Below are 24,420 nucleotides of genomic sequence, written 5' to 3' on the forward strand. Positions count from 1 at the left end.
GTCTTCTTCTTTGGTATCAGCTGGAAGCAGTGAGTTTCTGAGGTCTGTCATAAAGCCTTTAAACATCATCATCCAACGTCATGTCTTGTTGAAGGTTAGCTGCTCAGCTGCCTCCTCTTTTGATTTGAAATGATGCGCAAGAGGGAGTCTCGGTTTGGATTGGGGCAACCTTGGATCCAGGTTGCCCCTGAAGAAGTGCTTCACGCGGAACAGACGTCTTTGACGATGTAAAAGATGATGGTAACACACTGCTGATTCAGAGCAGTGAGAGGGGGGTGTGTGTGTGGGGGGGGAGGGGAACTGGAACAGATATCTCACCTGTAAATATATGTGCTGCTTTTCAATGTGACGTTAGCTGACCTACAAGGACTCGGATCAAGTAGATGGAGAAAAAGCCACCTCGAAAAACAACGATGGACATCTCTCCGACTGCTTTGTGTCTTTGAGGAGAGAATGGATCTGGGGGAGGGAGGAGGGACAGGAAACTCAGGGGGAGGAGTTTCTGTGTCCGTGGAGCGAGGAAGAGGAGGAGGACGACGAGGAGGAGCAGGAGGGCTGGAACTCCATGGGACTGCTCTTTCCCTGAGTCTGACAGCTGCTGTGTCTCCCGCGCTGTCCCGCCATCGCCGCGATGGCTGACTGACGAGCAAACAGGACGCCTGAGGAGCAAACATCAAGTCCAAGTCAACCTCAAGCTCCACACTGTCCATGGCATCCTTTCTTAAAGTGCCATGACACTGGTGTTTTGTATTCTAGCCCATTTTCCAACAAGTAACTTTTTCGTCCACCAGCCAAATGGGTAGTGAATGTCATATTCACAAAGAACAAAACCAGTTAGTTTTGTACATTTGAATTTGACATTTTAAGACTTTTTCAGGCTGCAGTTTTATATACTGTAGATAAAAATAATAACAAAGACATCTACAAACAGAAACATGAAGACAGACTAAAGTAAGTGTCAATCAGATATGATGTGATGGGCCACTGGGCTTATTCTCTGACATAAAGGGCATATGTTAAAACGGATAGGCAGTAATTACCTCAAGACACACACACACACACACACACACACACACACACACACACACACACACACACACACACACACACACACACACACACACACACACACACACACTAGGCAGGCACATAAGACAATAAGCCCCATCGACCTCAAATCCACAGGCCCAATTTTGAGATATTTAACTTTTTTAACTCTATTGGACTGCCACTTCATTACGATGGATTTTATAGCAAAGACATCAAATTGTGTAGAGGACTAAGCACCAGGGTGCTGCTATAACTTATTGAATTTCCTGCCTGCAATTACATCAGCAAACGGCCCCTCTATTTACCTGTGTAGACAACTCCATTTATTTCTATTGACATGTTGATGCTGCTAATGCCGTTGGTAGACAGGTTCAATGCGGTCTCTTGTCTATCATCTGTCAAGAGAGGAGGCAGAGAACGAGAGAAAGAAAAACTCAATAGGAGCATTTAGAAAGGGAACAGAAGAAGCAAGAGGAGCGCCCGCTGGAGTATTGGTGATAATTCAGAGAGTGACAGGATAAGGGGAGCTTTATTAAAGCGTTCTGCGAGAGAAAGAACTGTCAAAAGATGTTACAGCCATTTGTACATGTCAGTTATGGATGAATCCTACAGCAGAACACACTTGGAAAAACTTTGTCTGAATAAATGTGAGTGCTTTCTGAAATAACAGAAATGTCTTAAGTAATCTCAGCGGGCTGCGGTGATATCAAACCATCTGTAAACACAAATTTATCCGTCTAAGTGCATCTGGGTGGAGACAAATAATAGTGTTGGGATGTAATCTTTAAATGACAGTGTTTATATGTGAGGGCCAGAGCCAGACGACCAGTGTGGGAATTAACCAGAGAAAGATTCTCACTCATTTCTCCATCCCGTATCAAGTGCAAAGCCTGCTATTATGACTAATATGAGAGAGGCAGTGATGCAGACAGAAATGATATCACACTTGAGCAGATAGGCCCCTTATTCTTCCTTTAGCCTCTATCATTAAGTCATATGTGACTTATGGCTTGTCACGAGCCGTGCAGGCTGCAGCCACAGCCCAGCAACATGGGCATTTTTACTCATGACAAGCTAGATTCTCCCTGTGGTCAAGAGGTATGAACTATTTCTTCATAACTATCTATGGAGCTGAGCTTCAAATTGCACATGTTATATGATGAACTATGTGCACATTAGTGGTCCAGGCGTTCCACAGCTGGATCCCAAACCGCATCTCTGGCAGGGCCATTAGCTAGACACACCGTCATTTGAGTCTGATACAACATCGACATTACACTCACACCGGATTTTAAATTATACATCCAAATCAGGTTGACACTTGTTGAATGTTTGGACGAAAACAGAAGATTTCATCTCAGACTTAGCTGTTTTACAGGGCTGGGTACCCGATTTTGATCCTTTTTAGGCTCGAAAAATGCCTCATTATTTAATATCAAATTCCAATACCGAAGGAGTGAATGTCATCAGCATCTTTGAGCCAATCAGCACGCAGCATGGCTGTCTAACGTCGTAGAGACACGCAGGGAAAACTCAACATTACAAAGAGACGGCTCACGTAGTCGGAGGTAAAAAATAAATAACACAAAAGGTTGGTGCCGTAACGTGTAATGTTTGTTAAAATTGATTTTATAAAATCTATCTATATACCTATCTATAAATCTATATCATTCGTAAGTCACAGTATGAGTATCTGTATCAAACATTTTTGAACAATACCCAGCGCTTCTGTTTTATATTATATATTATATACTGTATAAGTATAGCTTCCGCCCAGTTTGTAACAAATCTCATTAAAAGATCAAATCCACCGTGTGTTAGTCTGTCTCTAAATGCTTTCTGACTTCACTACTCTGTCTCTGTCTCTCAAGCCCACTGGGTCCTGCTAAAGATAAAACATAAATATATAGTTTATTTTTTTCTTCTCTTTTTAAAGGCTCAGTGATTTCCGAGAGCTGGTCACGGTAGCTTTTTCTTTTAAGTCATACAGGAGGAAATAGCGACTTTGTTGGGGGACTATTTTCAGCGGTGGATGAATCCACATTTGCTGCTGTAAGTGAGTATTTGTGGCAGCAGGACAGTGTGTTGTTGAGTCAGAGTAAAGTAGAGTGTGTGTGTTGATGGTGATGAATGGTGATGATGGTGATGACGTCAGCCAGGGCAGCAGTGTGGCTCGCTGATGACTTTTTATGGCACAGAGGAAGAAGAGCTATCAGGCACATAACTTGTTCGCAGATACATTCAGTGTTGATTTCAGTCTTTTCAGGAGATGTGTTGACAAAAATCAAAATATGTAATCATCAGACTTTTCGTCGACTGTGTAGACACAAACATAGTATTGCCTTTAAGTGTCTAAGGGAACACGTATGGTATAATAGCATAAATACCAGTCTGTTGTCTAGTCTCTGATCTTCTTTGCCCATTTGGCTGCATGCAGAGGAATCAACAGACAAACAGTACTATGCTGAGCTTTAACCCTGAAGATTCCCCTTCTGTTTCCAAGTTCTCTTAAGCCTCTATTATAATATCTGCCATGTCATACTTCATAGCCAAACCCATGCAGACACGACAATAGCTCTTATTGAGCCATAGAGTTACCTACGAGGACACAGAGGTCATGTCCTCGGTATTGTTTCAGGGAATTTGGGGCTTTTAACAACCAAAGGAGAAGTTTACTTTCTACATTTACACACAAAAGTTGCTTTGGGAATGAAATGATGACAAATGTACAGACTTTTTCTACCAATTGTTGGGCTTGCAGTGGAAAAAACTGACCTCAGTATTCAACCCGTTCTCACTCCCAACGCATAAAACATCAGATCAGCGGTTCTCAGTGCTGGATACAGACTCAAAAACCTTAAGGACACTTTTTGCATCAATAAGAAATGCAAAAGGCACCTGACGTGTAAAATGTTGCTTTTTGACGCAATGGGAGTAAAAATGTGTTGAAGTATTTCTAAAATGTTGGCCACACCAATAAATACTACTGAATTTCTGCAAATAGTGAAGCTCCAGAGAAGAGAAAGAGAACATTTGGACTCCACACAGATCCGTGGACTGACCTCTGTTGTTGAGTTTGATGTTGAGGGGCAGCTGCGTGGCCATGGCCAGCAGGTTCTGCTGCAGGGCGTGTTGCATCATCCTCTGCTGCTCCTCTGCCACCATCATCATCTTCTTCTCTGGTGGTTCACCACTATCCAGCTTCTCTCGGAGCTGTTCCAGGGCCGCGGCCTGGACGGCCTGGGCCGCGGCGGCCTGGGCGGCCGCGGCTGCTGCGTGATGGCCGCTGGGTGACATGGGGAGGGACAACCGGCTGGGCAGACAGCTGGCCATCATGGACTCCTCTGGAGAGAAAAACACTATTAAGAAGGTGATCGTTTCAGATGAGGATAGATGATGTTTAATTTCTGGGATTGCTCCGGTGCCGCAGGAAATTCCACCGACATTGTCCTCTTTCTTTGCGTTGGCGTTCTATTCTAATCTACTCGATCGATTGTGTGAATCACAATAATTTCTCTGACAATCACTTGTCAACTAAAATGTCACAATTTTCACAGCCCTAAAAACCCTCCTCCCTACACTTTTCTCCACTGGTATTGGGTGGGCTGCCTGCGTATGAAAAGTTCTGTCACTTTGCAAAACTGTCAATACAACATTCATCCCCACAAAACCATCACCAGAGGCAGGTTAGAGCTAATAAGTACCAGAATCTGAGTATATTTCTGGGATTGGTCACGCCGGATGTCCGTCCCCTTCCTCTGTCTCTATGTAGGCGTTCTAACCTCGTTCTAATTTCTGAGTACTATGGTATGGTCCTCAGATCTCTGCAGGGTAAATCCAGACAGCTAGCTAGACTATCCGTCCAATTGGAGTTTTCTGTTGACGACTAAAACTACTTCTGAACGTACACATGTTCCACCAAAAACAGGTTCCTTCCTGAGACTATTTAGCAGAGGCATCGTGGCTGCGTCCGGAGCTTAGCACCGCCCAAGACAATTCTAATTGGTTTAAGGAAATGCCAATAAACCAGAGGATGTTTTTCTCCTATCCAGGAAGGCCGTGTGGACTAGCCAGACCTTCCTCCGCAGCGCTGTGGAGGAGGGTCTAGCAACTAATAATATGATAGCTGTCTCTAAACACGTCCGCATGCTTATACAGGCTGTATGTGACAGCTCCTGTCACCTGATGATATTAATCTGTGCATTAAACTTTCACTAATTGTATTTGGTCTTGGTTGACATATACTCGTCCCTGTGCATATTTTAAATTACTTTCATAATGCATGTCACACAGACATTTTCATTCCTACATTTCTGCTTTCTGGTGGCTGACAATTTCTGCTGATTTTTATGCAATGCCAATAACAGGGAGTTACGTAATTTTGTCACAGATAGTGTAAGATCTTTAAGATATTACACTACCATTATGGCTAGTCAGCAGCTATGTGAGATGAGATAGTTTCTGGTGATTTGACAGGATCATAGATGCAGCCAACATGCTAGTGTGGGCTCAATATTAGCAGGTTGCCATGCCATGTGGTAAATATAAATATGGTTTAGCATAGGCTACTTTCAAAGATTAAAGAATACTTTTTGTTGGTATTGTGGGCTGGAGCCACAGTGGTCGCCCACCTTGGGATATATAGTGTCCAACAGAGGCACACATGGTGCTGATGATGAGACAAAGCACACACCCTTTAGTATCACATTTCATTACAGTGCAATATTTAATACTCATTTACTAAATCTCATTACTGTGCTATATTTAACACTCAGGATTTTTGATACACCAAACTTATTTTTGCATAATGTGTATACAAACCCTCTATACTTCTACTATTTTATATATAGTATGTATATAGTTGCTCTCAGAACTGTGCACCACATTTTCCTGCCACATTAATGTGCACTACTTACATTTTATATTTTTATATTTCATATTTTATAATTTTTATACTTTGTGTTGACACTGCAAAAGGGTTGCTTGAATCTCGCTGTACAGATACTACACTTGTGTATAATGACATTAAAGGCATTCTATTCTATTCTATTCTATTCTATTCTAGGATGCTGGAATATTTCAATAATTCCATTTGTTAATTGAAATAATTGATCACATTCAAGTTTAAAACCATACAAATTATCTACACTGACCTTACTAACATAAGTTGTTAGCTATTCGTGGTGCTAATGTGTCTCAGGAAATGGTGGTGCTATATGAGGAAGTCCTGCAATATGTTTCCTATTGCTGGAGAATGACCATACTACCCACAAGTTGCATGAGTATGAATGAACAGAAAGAAGGCAACTATTGTGACATCTATTTCTGATAAGTGAACATACTAACTTCTTCTTAAGTGGTCGGGTAATCACGCAACAATTTCTCAAAAAGATGTTGTTGTCTCTGTAATACATCATGTGCAACCTTTTCATGGACAAAGTATTCATGAGGAGGAAATGAATCATCCTTCAGAGTGACAGAAAAAGGATTTGATTATTTAGGATCTGGCCTGCTGATTGCATCATGACCAGAATAATCCAACCAACTGCATGCTTATGTGCCAGATTTATTTGCAAAAAGTTACACCGCACAATGTGTTGGTTCACCCAAATTTCAAAACTACACATTTTGTACTTTCCTCTAGGGGGCTCCAGCCGTGCTTTTAATGTGAAACATCTGCAAAGTAAGCTTAGAGTTTTATAGACAGTTGCTTAACTCTCCAAAAGAAAAAGTAGAACCGAAGATTGTAAAAAGAATGGACGGAGCGTTTCTGGTCTGAAAAGTGAAGCTGAAGCTTCTTAAAGCTGCGTTCTCTGTAACTTCCACCAGGGGCGACTCCACTGGCTCCAAAAACAAGTCTGTGAGAAACTGAGCCTACTTATCACTTGATTTATTACCTCATTAAACATTTCCATAACTGTATGGTCCCATTTACGTTGTCAATACAGCATGATGTTGATTTTGTAAAATCATGGTCCCATTCATTTTGAAATAGACGATAAAGCAGGGGATACTTTAGGCAAAAATCCACAGATCATCCCCTCCTAGCATTTAGCTTAGCACAGCGCCATTGAAAACATACACACCACTGGCTTATCTCCATCATCCTCCCCAACGCCACAATCTTGTACAAATTTGGTCACGTCAAAAAAACCAAGATGGCGACGGCCAGATGACAAACTGGAGCCCCCAGGAAGGGCCCTGGACTTTGAAGGAAACTCAATATTGTTGCCAAACCGTTGCCAAATGTCACATGATGCCCTCTGGCAAAAGACTTTCCCCCAGCGATTTACATGGGGTAATAGAAGTCTGCAAGTCTTTTCTGAGCATCACGACAATCACCACAATGACTCTATGTCACTATCAGAATTTGATCCAATCAGTCACAATTATTTAATCCTTCAAGTTGGCGGAGTGCTAAACAGGAAGTGGCTGGCATGGCCAGCAGAAGTTTCTAGTGTGCCTGCTTTATTCAAGCAGTGCCAATCATTTGGGTAATTTTCTACACGTTTTGGCTCCAAAAGCTATAAACCAACCTGTGACACCACTGCTTCTAGATCCAGTGTTTTTGTGTATCAGTTGAACCAGCTGCAATTGAATGAATTGTTGAATTGAAAGAGTACCTGTGTTAAAAAGAGTGCGAGCAGCAGGGTGGGAAGAAATATATATAATACATGTATACGATAGGAAGTGTAAGGTTGGGCGCCAACAGCAAACAGAAAGCTTACTAAAATATGATAATATGATAACTATACTTCCTCTTCTTCTGCGGTTGAACGGTCAAACAGTACTATTGTCTTGTTTTATTGTGAGTTGTATATTGTGTTGTCTAGGTGGAAAAAAAATTCTACAAAGGTAAAAATTACTTTGATGAACTTTTACTAAAGTACAAGTAAAATTACCATTATAAAAAGAAAATATAAAAATACCTCATTTTAAATGTACTCTGAGTAAAAGTTTCCTAGTTACTTTTCAGCAGTGGGAGATATAGGTTTTTTATTTAAACTTATTTAATATTATATTTATACTTATTAATATGAATAATTTCTTTTGTGATAAGAGGGCTAACTCTAACCCAAAGTGAAATAAACTCTGGAAAAACCTTGAAAAACAACAAACTCAAAAAGCTAAAAAATTTAAAGAAATAAAACATTTAAATATGAGTATTTTAAAAGTTACTTTGCCAAAACAACGTTAATGCGATTTTTCTATTCACTGTTTTTTTTTTTTTTACTCCATAACGGATGTCAAAACATACATAACCCTCATGTTGTCCTTGGTCAAATTAACTGAAAATGTCAACATTAAAAACATTAAAACACGTTGGAAAAAACTTAAGAAACATAAAAAAGCACCCACAACATTGAAAAAAAATGACAAAATGTGGGAAAAAGCAACAACGTTGAAAAAAAAGTTCACAGTTGATGGGAAGACAACACAAGGGTTAAGTAACATTAAAATTACATATTTCAAAAACGATTTAAAATAGTAGAAGTACACTAAAAAACTACTCAATTTCATTGATGTGAGTAATGTAATGTAATGTAATGTTTCCACCTCTGGTCCCATGTTACCTTTCTTGATGACAGGCACGTGGGAGATATGGCCGCTGTTGTGCGTGGGCAGAGACAGGTGGGACATGTGCATCTTTGGTGAGGACAGGAGGGAGGGGGTGCCCACGGGGGAGTAGCTGAAGATGGCCGAGCCGTAGCTCTGCCGACGGCCTTCCCGCCGGTTGCTGTCGATAGCTGCCTGAAGCTCCCCGGGGGAGCTCAGTCCCCGCTTTTCACATTCATACGGGTAGAGGTACTTCATGTACCTGCAGGGAAGTAGAAGAACTCAATCATGTACTGATGATCAATGATTTTACGTTTGACTGTGTCACACAAGGACGCGGGCTTAGCAGGTCCAAGTCTAGGGGTCCACCCCCAAAACATACATTACTGATATGAAGTAGGGCTGGAACCCAATATCCGACTATGCTGATGTTGTTTGGTAGGTGTTCCATTTTCTTTTGGATTTGGATATTTATTTGTGGTTTTCCTTCAATGCTGTTACAAAATTGAAAGGAATACTAAAACTGAACATGTTTGTTTCCACTGGTCAAAAAGCCTTTAGCAGCTTAATTTGGGCGTGTTGGAATTTAAAATGTATGGGGTGCCCCCTATGGACTCTGTTGCTCTGCACCCCTCTTGCATAGGAACATGCAACATTTCCTGTTAGTGAATGTCAATGGTATATTTTTGAGGGTGACTTTACCACCTACTGTACATGCTGTGCAGTATATGCACAATGTTGTATTATTTAAGATAAGATAAAAAAAAAATAAGTTGATTTCTCCCGAGGGAAGTTGCAGTGCAGCAGTTGAAGTACAAAGCAGAAAAAATATGTGTGAATTTCAAAATCTAAAATAAAATAACATCTTATTTATTCCTTCAATATAGATTTGTGTGTTGTTCTAGCAGTACAGATACTTTGTATAACTGCAGGTAAATTGGTTCCTAAAACGAGATTCATAAAAATATCCAATATAATACATGTTTTGGCAAAAAACTTCACATCTTTTATTTTTTTTAATCTTTTGAAGTAACAGCTAATTGGCCAAAATGATCTTATTATCATTAGCGAAGCATTGATAGCAATACTGGCAAATAGCTGGATTGTTAATCAGTGACAATGAGACCGATTTATTTAATTCTATTATTTTTATTTTTATTATTTATGTAAACAAAGAATTGTAATTGAGTTCATGTACATCCATGTGTGTATTTGTTGCATCTGTTAAGTTATTGTTTATATTATTATTTAATATTATTTTAGTAAATCAATGTGTAACTCAAGCCTGATGTCGCCTTACACATGAACGAATGATCCCACACAGCGAGGGACACAGCTTATTAATAATTAAAACACCGGTATCGGACCATAGCATTGGGACGGAAAAAATCAAATCAGTGCATCCCTAATTATTATTCCCCTTAAACAACATCAACCTCAGTATTTAGTTCCAGAAAGTAGAAGATACAAGGTTATAAGATTTCAAACGACTCACATATACGTCATTAAATTATAACAATTGAATTGTTCCAGATTACTCCTGAAACAGTACTGTGGGGGGAGGTTTCGTGTGCAGTCCAACAACACGGAGACTCCAGATTAAATGCCATGGAGAATGCTGTAATTACCATGAATCACAGCTGGGATTGGCAGGTAAAGACCACTCGTCTAGCACTGCGGCAGGAAATGAAGATGACTGTGGTTTTCACCTGTCTGGGCATGTGTAATCAAATAAGCCTTTAAAAGGCATTTCAAGAACAGGAAAGATCATATTTTAATCATAGCTGATGAATTAAAGCAACAGAGGCCTGAAACAAAAAATCATAGATGCAATAAAAACACCTGATATGTCTCGGACGCTAGAGCTGGAACAAGTCACAGTTTTGCTGGCCAATTACGTCTCAGAAAAAAATTGCGATGAAGAACATAATTTTCCCCTTTAGTCAAATTTAAAAATATTTATCATCTATTGAGGGATGAGATAGATTACCTCATTTCTATGTTTTTTAAGGCATCTGTCTTTAGTTATGTATGATCAACCTGCTCTTGCTTCTAACTTGACAGGAAACTGTTTTTTTTGTCTTCTTTTTTTCTCTCATGGATTCTTAATTCCCCCCCCCCCCCCCCCCCCCCCCCCTAAATGTGTTGGCTCTTGTTTGTGTGTCTATTGTAGATAGACGCACTTTTGGGATGCATACAAACTTATGGTGTATTTAGTTATGTATTTTTTTATTATTACTTTTAAAATGTATCAGTTGGTGTTGGAGCAGTCAAGCTTGGGAGTGCTGTGTATGTGTGAATGTATTTTGTATATATAAAAAAAAAGTTTTTTCCATTGTTTTAAGGATCCCCTCAAAATGAAATGATTCCCATCAAGGGCATATCTTTCTAATAAATACTTATTTTTTCAAACTTTGGAATGAATCCCATGATCCATCTTATCATTTGACCCAGATGATGTACTAACATAAATACACAGCCTGTGAAGTAAACCACGCCTCTTTGTTATCATAAAACTTTGTATTTTTTTTCCCAGTCATACCTCTTACGACCTTAGCTAATGTTAGCAATTAACTGGGTTCAACCAATTTAAATTTAAGACTTTTTTAAACCTTTATGAATTAAATGTAAGACCTTTCTTACAAATCAATTGAGCCCTAAATTCAGTTTACATTTTGTTTTCGAGCCAATAACACGGAAGCTGATTGGCTGCAATATAAGTTGCAAGTTGGACTCATTTGTAGTCCTTATACAGGGAAATTATCTTTGGACTAGTGAAAAAACCTAAAACGGCACAGAATTAAAAATAAAATGTGTATAAGGCAGCGTTGCATGGACGTAGGAAAATTAAAACCGGTTTAAATTTATTTAAGTCCTAGAACAAAAATACTTGAGCAAATTTAAGACTTTTTAAGGCCTAAAAGCTTGACATTTTAGACTTTTTAAAACCCAGCGGAACCCTGTCTATAATTGCTCCAGGCTTATTGGACACACACATGGAACACTCAGTGTGAGTGCAGGTTATCAGTCATCTGGGGTTATCATCCGTGCTCCTACTCACTGTGTTCGGAGAGTGAAAGCTGCACTGGTAATGGAGGTAGGGAGGTTAAGGCCTTTGGTGATCTCACGCCATATTTTCTTATTGATGACTTCCACTAAGCCGCCTTTTTCTGTGACAAGCTTGTAGAGCATGTAGAGATCCAACACCTGCTTGGCCATGATAGGAATCCGATTCACTGGAGTCCCTGCAGAAAGCAAACACAATATCCACAATCAATTCCATTAACTTGGTTCCTCCCATCAATAGACTTCTGCACCTTCTTATAAGGCCAATTTATCTCAAACCAGTCAAATGTATGACAGCTCTGTTAACAGCAGCAAATATAACTTTCCAAAAGAAAATTCTAATGTCTTATCTGTGCATCCACTGGAAACGGCTTCATCGATTATACATGTATTCATACTGTGACAGGATGAAAGGATCTCAGAACATGTGCAAATATTAAGTGATAAAACCGTTTCATCTCATGTAATTATGGAAGACGACAAACTTTGAAGCTGTTCACAAAAAGTAATTAACAACAGAACCCCAGATAGATTATCCCGTACCTGTTTAAAACTCATAAATACAACCTGTGGTAATCTGTTAATAATGGCTGCCAACCTGCCCCCTTATTAGCAAAATAAAGAGGCTGAGACAATAATTTGTATTTGCAATTTAATGTTAGGCAATAAAGAGAGAACGGCCGGCTCTTTGTGCAGATTCCAAAGTGGTTGACCCTGAGATAATTAACCTGCATTTTGCTGATAGAGTTCCATTGGGCCCATCGGATTTACCATAATAGCGATCAATAGCTGCAGAAATATAGTGCAAACAACAGCAGTGGGGCCTATACAGTGAGGGGGGGGGGGAGCTCTGAAGTATCGTCTGAGGTGGTAAAACCACATCAATTAAGGCCAGTAATTACGGCTTTATTTCGCCGTGCTGGCATGTGAACGAATGAGACACTATTAAAACAAAAGATTGATGTTTCCCTCTCCTCACAAGACAATGGCAGCAGTAAATCTGAAGCTGCAGCGCCTCGACATCGTTCTGTGGTGAAGACAAAAAATATTTCCAGCAGGTAATAAATTAGCCTTCACAACAGGCATGAAGCTTATGAGTTGGTCTAAAGAAATGGCCCAGTGCAATTCAAAGGACAAGCAAGAAACTGATCTTCTGTGAAAGTTATCAGATGAAAAATAGTTGCATTCTTTTTGTTGCTCGTTGTGCATATTGTATAGTAAAGCAAGTCTTTGACAAAAACCCTAAAGATACATAATGCAAGTTATAACCCCACAGAGGCCCTAATGTCCTCCCAACTCACAGCTCTAAACCTCACTTATGAACCGGGGTGAGTTTTATGAACATGAACGCTGACCTGGACAATCTGTCGAGGGCTGTGCGTACAGATCGTTGTCAGTTGAGAACATGGAGGATTTTTCCAGAGACGCAAAAGTCATTCTTATTATAAGTCATTTTTGTTATTTCCACTCTTTATTCTAACCCCAACCGGCCCGTCAGACACCGCCTACCAAGAGCCTGGGTCTGACCGAGGTTTCTGCCTAAAAGGAAGTTTTTCCTCGCCACTGTCGCACTGTTTCTTGCTCTGGAGGAGACTACTAGAACTGTTGGGTCCTTGTAAATTCTGGAGTGTGGTCTATCTGTAAAGTGTCTTGAGATAACTCCTGTTATGAATTGATACTATAAATAAAATTGAATTGAAATTGAAATGAATTCTACAGTGCTTCTCAATCACTGCCTGCTGTGACAACACCAGAGGGGGAAAGTAACGCATTACAACAACTCACAGTCCTGTAATTGCTTTAAAAAGCTGGCATGTAGACTCTACATTGTACAGGTAACGTTAAATAATACTTAAAATGTAAGTTTTCATAGTACTCCTGGACCTGGACACGAAGGACTCTTAACACGAGGGCAATTGACTCTCAGTGGACTCCACAAGGGATGTATATGTCTATATTATTTACTTTTTAGTACATTTAAAGTGTTTGCTTGTAAAATTGAGAAAATGAGAGCATTTTCTTTTTTACGTTACAGGATATACACAAAGTGCAGTTAATGCAGTTAAAGAATTGAAATCTACAGTGACAAAAAAACTCGCCTCCACCCTCCTCCTACAGCTTTAGCTTTATTTACACTGATTATAATGTGCATCTGTGCTGATCTTTAAAACTATTATTTTCATGGAGACACAAAAGCCAACCAAACAAGGATTGCGGTAATAAATAAAAACCTCATCCTTTGTCTGACAGAATCTGAGGAGAGACAAGCCTCTTAAAACAAGATTTATGTGCTTTCAATACCGAGGGTGATGTATTTGGCTCTCTGATTCCCTGAAAGAGATATAAGGAATAAAAGAGTGAGTATGGAGGCCTTTTGTCAGCAAACACTATCTAATCAGGCCATGTATCATAATGACAATGAGCAATGGTGGACAAGGCGGAAGAAATCCACTTTGCACAGAGTCTAACAGTCGTCTTCAGTTAATCCCTCAGCTGCAAAGAGACAAGGAGTTTGTAATTGGAACAATGTGGAGCATCAGGGCCTCTGGTAGTGCAGTAATCATCTTTATGCTTGGCTTCATCGCTGATGCGCTCACTTTGCACCTCCGAGCCAATAATGGGATGAGAATTTCTCCTCCTCATTGACTTTGCTCTTTTTACCCATGAAATGAACGATTAATGCAGCGTCACAGGGGAAACCAACTGTTTATCTACCTCTGTTCAACTCACAAAATGTAGGGGGGGGGGGGGAGTTAATCATAGCCTGATATGTCTTATAATGTAAAAATGATATAGGATTAGCAGCTAAAACCATGTATACCATACTATATATACACATATATACATAAATGGATAAATTAAAATGATGACCAAAATGAAATGTCTGAATTACAATGTTTTAACCCTTGTATCGTCTTCCCTTTCGGGACCCTCTCGTATCCCGCAGGTCAAATTAACCTTTGACTTATTTTGGGTTTTAAAAACAATTCTGAAATAAAATTTTACTTCAAAATCTATTAATAAATATGGTCTGTGTCTCAATTTCAAACAATTGAGATAACATATATGTTTAGTGAATGCAATCAGTCTCTACTAGAACACAATTAAATATGGAAGTGGGATTGGTTTATTGTCATAAGGTTATAATTCATGTTAAAAATCCACTATGTGATCATTCTTATCTTGGAAAAAACATAAGCTGTCATGTCCAGAATAATTTTCTGAACTGAGTCAGGAATACAAGCTTATCACAGAAAATAAGGTAAGACCGTTGATTTTCAAGTAGAAAAAAAAAGGTATATTTGTACGATTTTTCTTCTTGTAAAAATTTGAAATGGGCCAATTTGACCCAAATACCATACAAGGGTTAAAATGTTGTTTTAAATTCTTTTTTTTTTATGTGCTTGGCTTGAGAGGCCGCTATGTGGAGCCCCACGGTCACAATGTCATGTGGGTATCAATACTGATGCCGAGACTTTTTTTGGTTCTTCCTACAAACAGTTGCAGAGCATCCACTGTGCTAGCTGTGTGAAGACTCCGCTACAGAACAGAGAAAAACATAAAAAACAAAGAAAGTCGACTTAAAGGTGAAAGTAGCATGCAGCAGCAGTAGAAGTAGAGAGGAATATTTAGTGACACAGCGATCGAAGACTCGGCCATTTTTTAAGGTGACTCTCAAGTAGCCTTTTCTTCTGCCACATAGTATTCTTAAGCAATTAAGCTGGGGACAAAAGTTGACTTGATTGAGAAAAAGTGCTGATGGTAGTCCTCCGAGATAATAATCAATTAATAACCACAGCCCGAGGCAACAGTAAATCTCCCAGGGTATTTATCAACACACAAAGGAGGCCATCACAGCCATTGTCTGATGGTATCTCTCAAGGAGCATTCCATGTCTCTACTTCCAAGACTGCAAAACCATCACAAAGGGGTTGGGACCATCTGCTGCATGATTCAAGCCATTAAGGGTCTCTGACAAGAGAAAATATGTTGGTGATCTCCGTCACAGAACGGATGCGGCAGGAAGCAAGACACTGCTTGCCTTGTCTGGATTGAAGTGTGAACAAAGACAAATTATATTAATAATTACAGAATCTCCTTAGAATGTTTTTCCTGTACGTAGACTTGAGTCCAGGGACTGCTGTGGCGCTAAAACTGACTGAATGAATATTAAAAACACAGTTATAAAAAGTGTAATGCCATGGACAGTGCAACCCAAAATCAACAAAACCTATTTTTCCTCTGACCTGTAGTAATATATATCAGTTTATATAGGTTTGGTGTGAGTTGCCCATTGTCGCAACATATCATATCATAACATATCATATATGACATATCAGAGATGTCTCCCTTCTCTCCAATATAATAGAACTAAATGGCTTGTGGTGAGGTTATGACTTACTCAAGGTAATGCAAAGTCAGATTTGTGATGATTTTTAATTCCGGGTCATTTTTTATGTTGTTATCACTTTTGATCTGTTGCTAACATGTTTGATGCTTTGCCCTGTGTCAGATATAGCCTGCTCAGCACTACTTGGGTATGTATATAACATTAAATTGTATTTTAACTATTATACCATCTTATTAGCGCAGTTACGCATGGCTTACAAAAAAAGGGAAGGCTTGTATTTCTGATCTCGCCTTGTGTGTGTTGTGTCTTTTTGATTGCTATGGGTATGTTTTTAACCTGTATTAATGTTTAACCTAAGATTTTTTTTTTTTTTTTATGCTTCTTTCTGCCATGGTCTACAATCATTTGGCCAAAGGACCACAGCTAAAAATTAGCCAACTGGCTAACACTGGAACATTTACAGAAATGTTAATGTGTATTGTCATTTATATATAAAAAATACAAAATACAAAGACTTGGTTTTAAACAGTTTCATGTGGGGACTATTTTCTTTCTACCAAACGACAGCCGCCAACCGTATCACCGCGCAGAAGGTCTCATGGACGGGAGGTGAGCTGGCAGTTAGCTGTACACTAATCTCCACTAATAGGCAATGTGGATCCACGAAGACGACATTCACATCATTTATATATTTACTTTCTGTACTTACCTGTAGCTTGTACACATTTAGCATTGCTTTCCTTATTTGGGTTTTAAAGACTAAACCAACTAAACTAACTAAACTTTTTTTGGGGGAGAATCTCAATTTAAATCCATTTATTCCAGCACCGGGTTGCTCTTCCGTAGAAGTACTTTAACAACTTTTCCAAGAGCTTATTCCACAAACTGACTATTGTGCTTTATATAGGGACTCAGACTTAAATTTACACTAAGTTAACACTAATTAACCCCTCATACTACTTATACAGCTACAGCTATTTTACAGAAAGCTATTTTACTCTAGGCAACTAACAATAACCCAGCAATAACCCAGCAATAACCCAGGAATAACCCAGCAATAACCTAGCAATAACCTAGCAATAACCCGCAATAACCCAGCAATAACCCAGCAATAACCCAGCAATAACCCAGCAATAACCTAGCAACCACCCAGCAAAAGTCTCTAAACAGCACCTGTTTACAGAGTTCACTTATTAATTATTATTTTTTCACCTCATTCTCTACTTCAAAGGTGTTAATACTGTTCACACTGGTCATATACTGTGTATATATATATATATATATATATATATAATATAACATAATACTATTTATTCCAGCATCCTTTGCACTATGCTCCATATTTAAAATAATACCTATCCCAATTCACTCCTGCATACTTTGGACTCCTCATTGCACTATTGCCTCTATGTCGTTTCTGTTTAGAGTGTGTATAAATTAGTGTGTATTTATTGTTTGTTTCGTTATTGTGGTAGGTTTTGTATGTCTAAGCACATCTTGAGCAACAATGTTCCAAAGAAAAATTCCTCGTATGTGTCCTCATACCTAAATAAAGCTGATTCTGATTCTGAACTGTAGGCCTGTACATTGCCCAAGATGAATCAATCAACCCTAATAAAAGTAACATTAGCTGTTTTCTGACATGATTGTCCAGAAGGGAGATTATTTCAATGTTTTCGTGGGAGATTGTGACCGATGAGATTATTAATAAATGCAAGACCAAAGGTCACTGGAGACCAGTGCTTTCAGGCGTGGAGGAGGACTGTCCTCCAGTTTAGATCCATACTCACTGTTAAAGCCTGTCCCTGAGCTGAGCTGACCAAGGAGAATCCACTCAGACAATTTAATTTGAAACTGGTCGAGGAGGAGTAAATGGGAAGAAAGGAAGAGAACCGGGAGAACAATGAGCTCGGACTTGTTTGAGGAAACAAGCCATTGGCCTTTCGACTACAGTATATCCTCAACTTTGGCTTTAGTAGGATGGTAACTGTATTATAAATTATTCTGTTAGTGGCTTAACACCTGACATCATTTTATCATGAAGCCCCCCTAAACATGAAATCATTTTTCCGACAGTTTCTCTGTGTTGCACCGGCCGATTTGACAAAGTAGCAACCAGCAGGACCAAAGGAGGAACGATCAAATATGTGTCTTAGAACTTCAGATCAGAAGAACCTCAAATGTGTCATTTTGGAAGGCAATGACAACTTATGTATTTTGTCCTTAAATTTGGGGGGCATATTTAAGTATAAATGAACACAACAGGGGAAGTTTATGCAATGTGAAAATGAAAATGTACAAAAACTTGACATCTCCATCTTACTGACAATGTGGACCAAAACCTAGTGACATTCCAGCTTAGAGAGGAAAACCCAATGCCTTGTTATTGTTGTAGTCTGGATTCAGCCAGCCAATAAATCAGCAATGTTAAAGAGCACTTTATTTTGACACTTTTCACTGGGATCTGTGCTCAGTAAGCCAGCCTGGTTGGCATTTCTTTGTCACTACAGAAGGACAGTGATGTTTCCAGGAAACATTGATCGGGATATTTGGAGCAGTCCACTCTGCTCACAGCCGTCAGAGGCGAGCGCTGGAGATGGGCGGCTGCTGATCTGCTCGACACTGACAATGTCTCCCTACACTAAGTCCAAAATCAATCTCTAATTGAACGCTCCAACAACAATCCATACTGTCTCTAAACCCAAGTGACCACCCAACTACATCATTACTTCATCAACGTGTGCTTTCCCCCAGCTGTCACGGCACACAGCTGGACCGTGGGCCAATGTAATGTGACTTTTTAGAATATTCCCACAGCCTTCATATATAGGCTACAGTGACATATTATCTGTTATATGGAGAAAATCAAACATCACGATATACTTGACCAAAGACATCATTATTGTTATTGCGACGATATCATAGGGTTGAGTATTGGTGCTTTTACAAAATTTTACACAATGAGAGTTTTGATAAATAATCACCGATAATGTGGGTGAAGGGAAATAATGAAACCGCTACTTATTATATGGCGTTAATCCATTACATGGTAACTGCTCGAATTGCCTTTAACAGGTACTTTTTAACCATTTTTAGTATCATCTCCATCATGGTTCCAAGCGAGCAGAGATGATAACAAAAAGGTGAGCAATAAACAATCAACAAGCAATAAGGCTTCATATTCTGATATGTACTCATGTTACACTGTATGTTATTAATTTTGTCGAGAGGGCGAGTGAAATTATAAAAAAACAGTTTTTGTGTCTATAGTTGCTTTTATTTTAACAAAACATGTGATTTGCTAGCTGCATAGTATAATTCACACTTTGATGAAGGGAAGAACATTAATGGATGATTTAGGTTTGAAACATACCAGTATGGCTGGGCAATATTTAGACAACAATAAATACAAATCAATATATCGCTTTCAATTTGTAGTATAGAAGTATATGACAAAGATCTAAATTTGGGGATACAGAGCTGGATTTCAGCTCTCAATTATCAGAATTTCATGTATTCTATGTTAAGTTTTCTGCGAGAAAAATACATTTAATATTCCAGTAAACGTTTCTATTTGAAAAGACATGTACATTGCACAGGGGCCAATGCTTTGGTTAAACAAGGAAATAATAAAGTTGATATCAAACTTAAGCACAATTCAAATGATGTCATAGAATTACATTCCAAGTCCATTGCATTGTAAATCGAGGACAGGCAGGTGAGGACAAATGGTTCTGCAGACGTGTAAAACATTGTGTACAGAACAAGGAATTCCCGATAACAAAAGTATGGCACGCTAACCCTGCGCTCCTAAAATAGACAGTCATTGTAACTGGTAGTGCCTGCTGGGTGATCAACTTCCTCATATTATGGAAAGGTCTAAACACGCATCTATTTCTCCAACAAAACCAGCGGCTGCCAGCTCAATCCTCACACACCATGGGACAAACACATCATTACACTGTATGTGGCCAATAAAAGCAGATCAGTCATCATACTGGGAGGACGCCTCTGAATGCCAAAGTGTCTCCTAGAGACAAAGCTGATCACATCTGTGCTCACAGAGGTCACCAAGGGATAAAGGAACAGTACAAATATTTGCTCTTGTCTCTTCCAGCAGGTCACAGAGATTTTGGCTACATTTACATTGCTACGGTTTGGTTTAAAAAGCAATATCTTCTGCTATTCTTCTCTATGTTTCCCCCTTATTCCCTTTAAGGCACTTGCATATTTTACCAGCATTAGGCTGGTAGATGTTGCTAATCTTGAACCCTGCAAATGATCTTCAGATCCAGTATTAGTGGACCACTAAGGTCTATATAAAAGAGACTTCAGATCCAGTATTAGGGGACCACTAAGGTCTATATAAAAGAGACTTCAGATACAGTAACAGGGACCACTAAGGTCTATATAAAAGAGACTTCATTTACAGTATTAGGGGACCACTAAGATCTATGTAAAAGAGACTTCAGATACAGTATTAGGGGACCACTAAGGTCTATATAAAAGAGACTTCAGATACAGTATTAGGGACCACTAAGGTCTATCTAAAAGAGACTTCAGATACAGTATTAGGGACCACTAAGGTCTATCTAAAAGAGACTTCAGATACAGTATCAGGGGACCACTAAGGTCTATATAAAAGCATCCAAAAAGCACCATGCCATAGGACCTTTGAAAAACAAGCATATAGTTGGCTACATGAGGGGGGGTAATTTAAACAAGAACTTGTGTAAGGAAAGAGGTGTATTCCTATTAAAGTGGAAAGCACTTACCTCGTTTTTGCATGAAAGTAAAAAGGTCATCAAGAAATTCTTTGCGCTTCTCATCATCATCCAATTCATACAGCTGAAAAAGACAGAAAACAGAGAATCAGTTACAAATGTATTTAACATTTTTACCCAAAGAAATCAAGAACATGAGTGGTACACTTTAAAAAAAGTATTTATTTCTGTGTTAAAAAACAACAACATGCATATTAAATTAATATTTAATAAAATAGAGTTGAATTGACATTGTAAAAGAACATAGAAAACCTGTAACTGTTAATAACCATACAGGTTTTTGTTTTTTTAAAGAAAACTCATTGTTTGCATGTAATTCTTTTTTTAAATACATTTGCATAATAATCATTTATCATTATTTCACAAATATGTAATCTCTAATAAATCAAACTGTTAAATTCAAGTTTAATACTGCAAATACATTTCTTAAGTTAGATAAAATTAGGGAATAGAAACAATTGTTTTAAGAGCTGTAAATATCCTTAATTAAACAATAAAAAGACAAGAAATACACATGATTTAATGTGAAATTAAAGCTATAAACTGTATTTTAATTATGGAAAATGATGGTAGTTTTTTTGTTATTATACTGTTTTTTGGGGCCCCCCAGCTGCCAGAATCTTACTGCATATATATATGGATTTAGTTTTTTACAATGAACAGTGGGACTGTTGAGGATGATGGTCGACGTAGACGAGGAAAACGAGTTCCTTGGAGACGATCTCAGAAACCTCAACAATCTCAACACAAAGACTCAGGGCTGCTAGAACAACATCAGGAAGCGGCTTTATGGACAGGAATAGCTTTTCCACATCAGGCGCGTCAGAGAGGTATGTCTGTGTCAGCTCGGACCAAATGCCCATCGCAACAACTTTCATATCCAACCCCTCCTAGAAGCTGTGCAGAAAAGCCCAAACATACAGAATGCTCAAGTCCTGTCATGTCCGCTCTGTGTCCACAGCTGTGTCTCATTTTGACATTGTATTGAGAGGCTGACAGGTGCAGCCTGAGTTAATGCAATCAAAGAAGGAAAGGGTATCTAATGTAGCTCACTGTAAATTCTTTCAGTAAGACCTAACTTTTAATCAGTGAACTCCTAAATAAATTCAGCTGTTATCCCAATAATTGTTTTTTGCTGGCGCATATCTGCGATTAGTCTCTCCTGATTTAAATATAGCTCAGCGTAGTCTTTCAGGAAGACCTTATTTAATCATTGCTCTCTCCCTAAATGGACTCAGCTGGTGGAGGCGGTCACCTTGCTGCTAAACCAATCAGAATTGTACACACATTGCAAGGGCCAATCACAGAGTCCCAACCCTACTTTAGCTAATCTGTCTCCGTTTGCTATCAGCTGTCGTTGCAAGCAAAGAGTGTCTGGGCTCCATCGGGGGGGGGGGGGTCTGATGGTTCTCTACCCCTATATTTGTATACCAAATATGCGTATAGCGATGGATTCTAATTGCTAAAGACTTTGACGTTTTATTGAGCATATCTGTAAACGTATCTGATTGACTGTTTAATCCCTCTGTCGTACACTTACAGAGTAGTTATAGTATAGTTAGATTAGATTAATTAGAATAGTTATCTTTCTATGTTGTGGTCACTTTGCTGATAAACTGTTGTCTTTCTGTTTTTTGCGTGTTCTTTCTGCGTTTTTGCTACCGTTTTGTGTTGTTTTAAAAGAAAATTGGGGACAAGGAACATCATTGTGAATGGAAAGTGATAAAGATCTGTAACATCTGTGTTGTGAGATGTTAGCTATACAGTATATATATAGTATTTGTGCAACTGCAACACAGAATTTCAATAATAATAATTCAGATCAATAAAGTATTTCTGATTCTGATTTCTGATGAATATATAATGAATACAATATAATTTAAATATAATCATTAAATACAATTCAGTATCCTGACTAAACTCATCCACTCAACATAAGTTCCTCTGATCCTAACTAGTAGTCAATATAGTTCATTATTTCTGTTATTTTTTTAACTCAAATTTGAGGTATAATGTACATAAATTATGTTTATTGACCATGAATCTCAAAAAGTAGTTGGTGAAAACTGAAAAAAAGTCTGAAATAGGGACAAAAATGTCATGACGGGAGGACAACCCAAGGGTTAAAGACGCCCGGCTGAAACAAAGGATCACAGACTGTTGTGATGGAGATTTCCAGCTGTGATCAGCCTGTTCATTGAACATGGTAATTGTACTGCAAAGGTAGAATTTACCCATTCTATATCTATCTATATTTCACATTTACACCCACATTGCACCGTGCTACACAATCAGCAAAAACACAACCTTGAGAAAAATGACACACACTGTATTTACACCTCCGCTGGCCTCCCACTGGCACCCAACTTCACTTGCTCTTTGTATCGTATTGTATTCTACAGTTTCTCTGTCTGTCTGTTTGTCTCATGCATATGCTTATTACCTGGCTATTTTCTCAGAGAGACAATAAAAAAGTAAATGTAGTCTATGTAATTGAACACGGGTCTTCACGGGAAAGAGAGACGGAGCAGGGCCTCCCTACCACATCGCAAAAATTGTATTAAATTGTATAAAAATGAACTGGGCCTACATTAATTAGTGTAGAGCGGACTAAACCCTTTACATCCCTTTCTTTGCATAGAATGCTAAGCTGATTAAATAATAATTGTTGGCATGATTTTATACATCATGTTTTAATGTTAAACATGTGACTGAGTGTATCTGGGGATGGCCTTAGTGACTCTCTATATGCCAGTAAGCCTAACTTCAGCAGGTTTTCTTCACAAATAGGCTGATTTATATTTGCAAATACAATGATGTCAACGCATTTTTTTCACTTTTTTTGCAATAATTTGGCGGCCCCACCTGTGGGTTCGGATTAGGCTTAAAAAAACATTATTTTAGCCTTTTTTTGTGTTCGTAGCTCCTGTCTGTGGCATGTATTTGTGCTGGACCATCTGTATTTTTTGTACATTATGTATAATTATAGAATGCAATTCTAAATTGTTGTCAAAGTGGTGAAGATCTGTTCTTATCTTCAGTTGTTGTTCAGTACGTTGAGGTCTTTTCGTTGCTCAGTCATATTTGCTTTATTTAAAAAAAAAAAAAAGGTCAATATAAAGACTGAGAATACAACCCTATAATATCTCAGCAGGATATCTCCTTGTGTCTGTCAGCCTCGGGCCCTCTGTATATTTTAGTAGCACTAGTTTCCTTATTGGCATACCCATTATGCTCCTCATCCTGCTCTATTCACTGGGGCAGCGGCGGTGTCAAAGAGGCTTTTAAATGGGCCTCTCCATCCAGATACAGCTGATGGAAATATGTTAGTGGCAATGTTCACTTTCAGTAAGGCCCAGAGCCACATTAACAGGCCCACTTAATCAATAGTGGAAGACAGAGGCATGACCTTTGGAATCAGTGGGGCCCTGTGGACGAGGCCCCAGAGATAATAACTGATCATTTAGAAGTGTATTAGCTGTCACCAGTATTAAAGGAGCAGAGCAGGTCAGCACTCTGAAGGGTGTGTGTGTGTGTGTTTGTGTTGGGGGGCGTGAGTGCACTGTGAGTGGTGCGCTGCAGGCAGTCCGTGGTGGAGGGAATATTGAAAGG

The 24,420-nt window shown here is 38.9% G+C and overlaps 1 protein-coding gene across 1 annotated transcript in view; it reads right to left on the reverse strand.

Annotated features, from left to right (window-relative positions):
• Nucleotides 1-262: 262 nt before the first annotated feature.
• arid3c (AT rich interactive domain 3C (BRIGHT-like)) overlaps nt 263-24,420 on the reverse strand; it is a 76,710-nt gene continuing 52,552 nt past the window's right edge. The window contains exons 3-8 of the mRNA XM_034871038.1: nt 20,800-20,872; nt 11,669-11,852; nt 8,625-8,869; nt 4,113-4,394; nt 1,356-1,445; nt 263-659 (exon numbers count right to left, since the gene is read on the reverse strand). Of these exons, the coding sequence (XP_034726929.1) occupies nt 487-659; nt 1,356-1,445; nt 4,113-4,394; nt 8,625-8,869; nt 11,669-11,852; nt 20,800-20,872 (1,047 nt within the window). The 3' untranslated portion in view covers nt 263-486. The remainder of the gene's footprint in view (nt 660-1,355; nt 1,446-4,112; nt 4,395-8,624; nt 8,870-11,668; nt 11,853-20,799; nt 20,873-24,420) is intronic.

The sequence above is a fragment of the Etheostoma cragini genome, chromosome 5, assembly GCF_013103735.1.
Source record: "Etheostoma cragini isolate CJK2018 chromosome 5, CSU_Ecrag_1.0, whole genome shotgun sequence".
NCBI lineage: Eukaryota > Metazoa > Chordata > Actinopteri > Perciformes > Percidae > Etheostoma > Etheostoma cragini.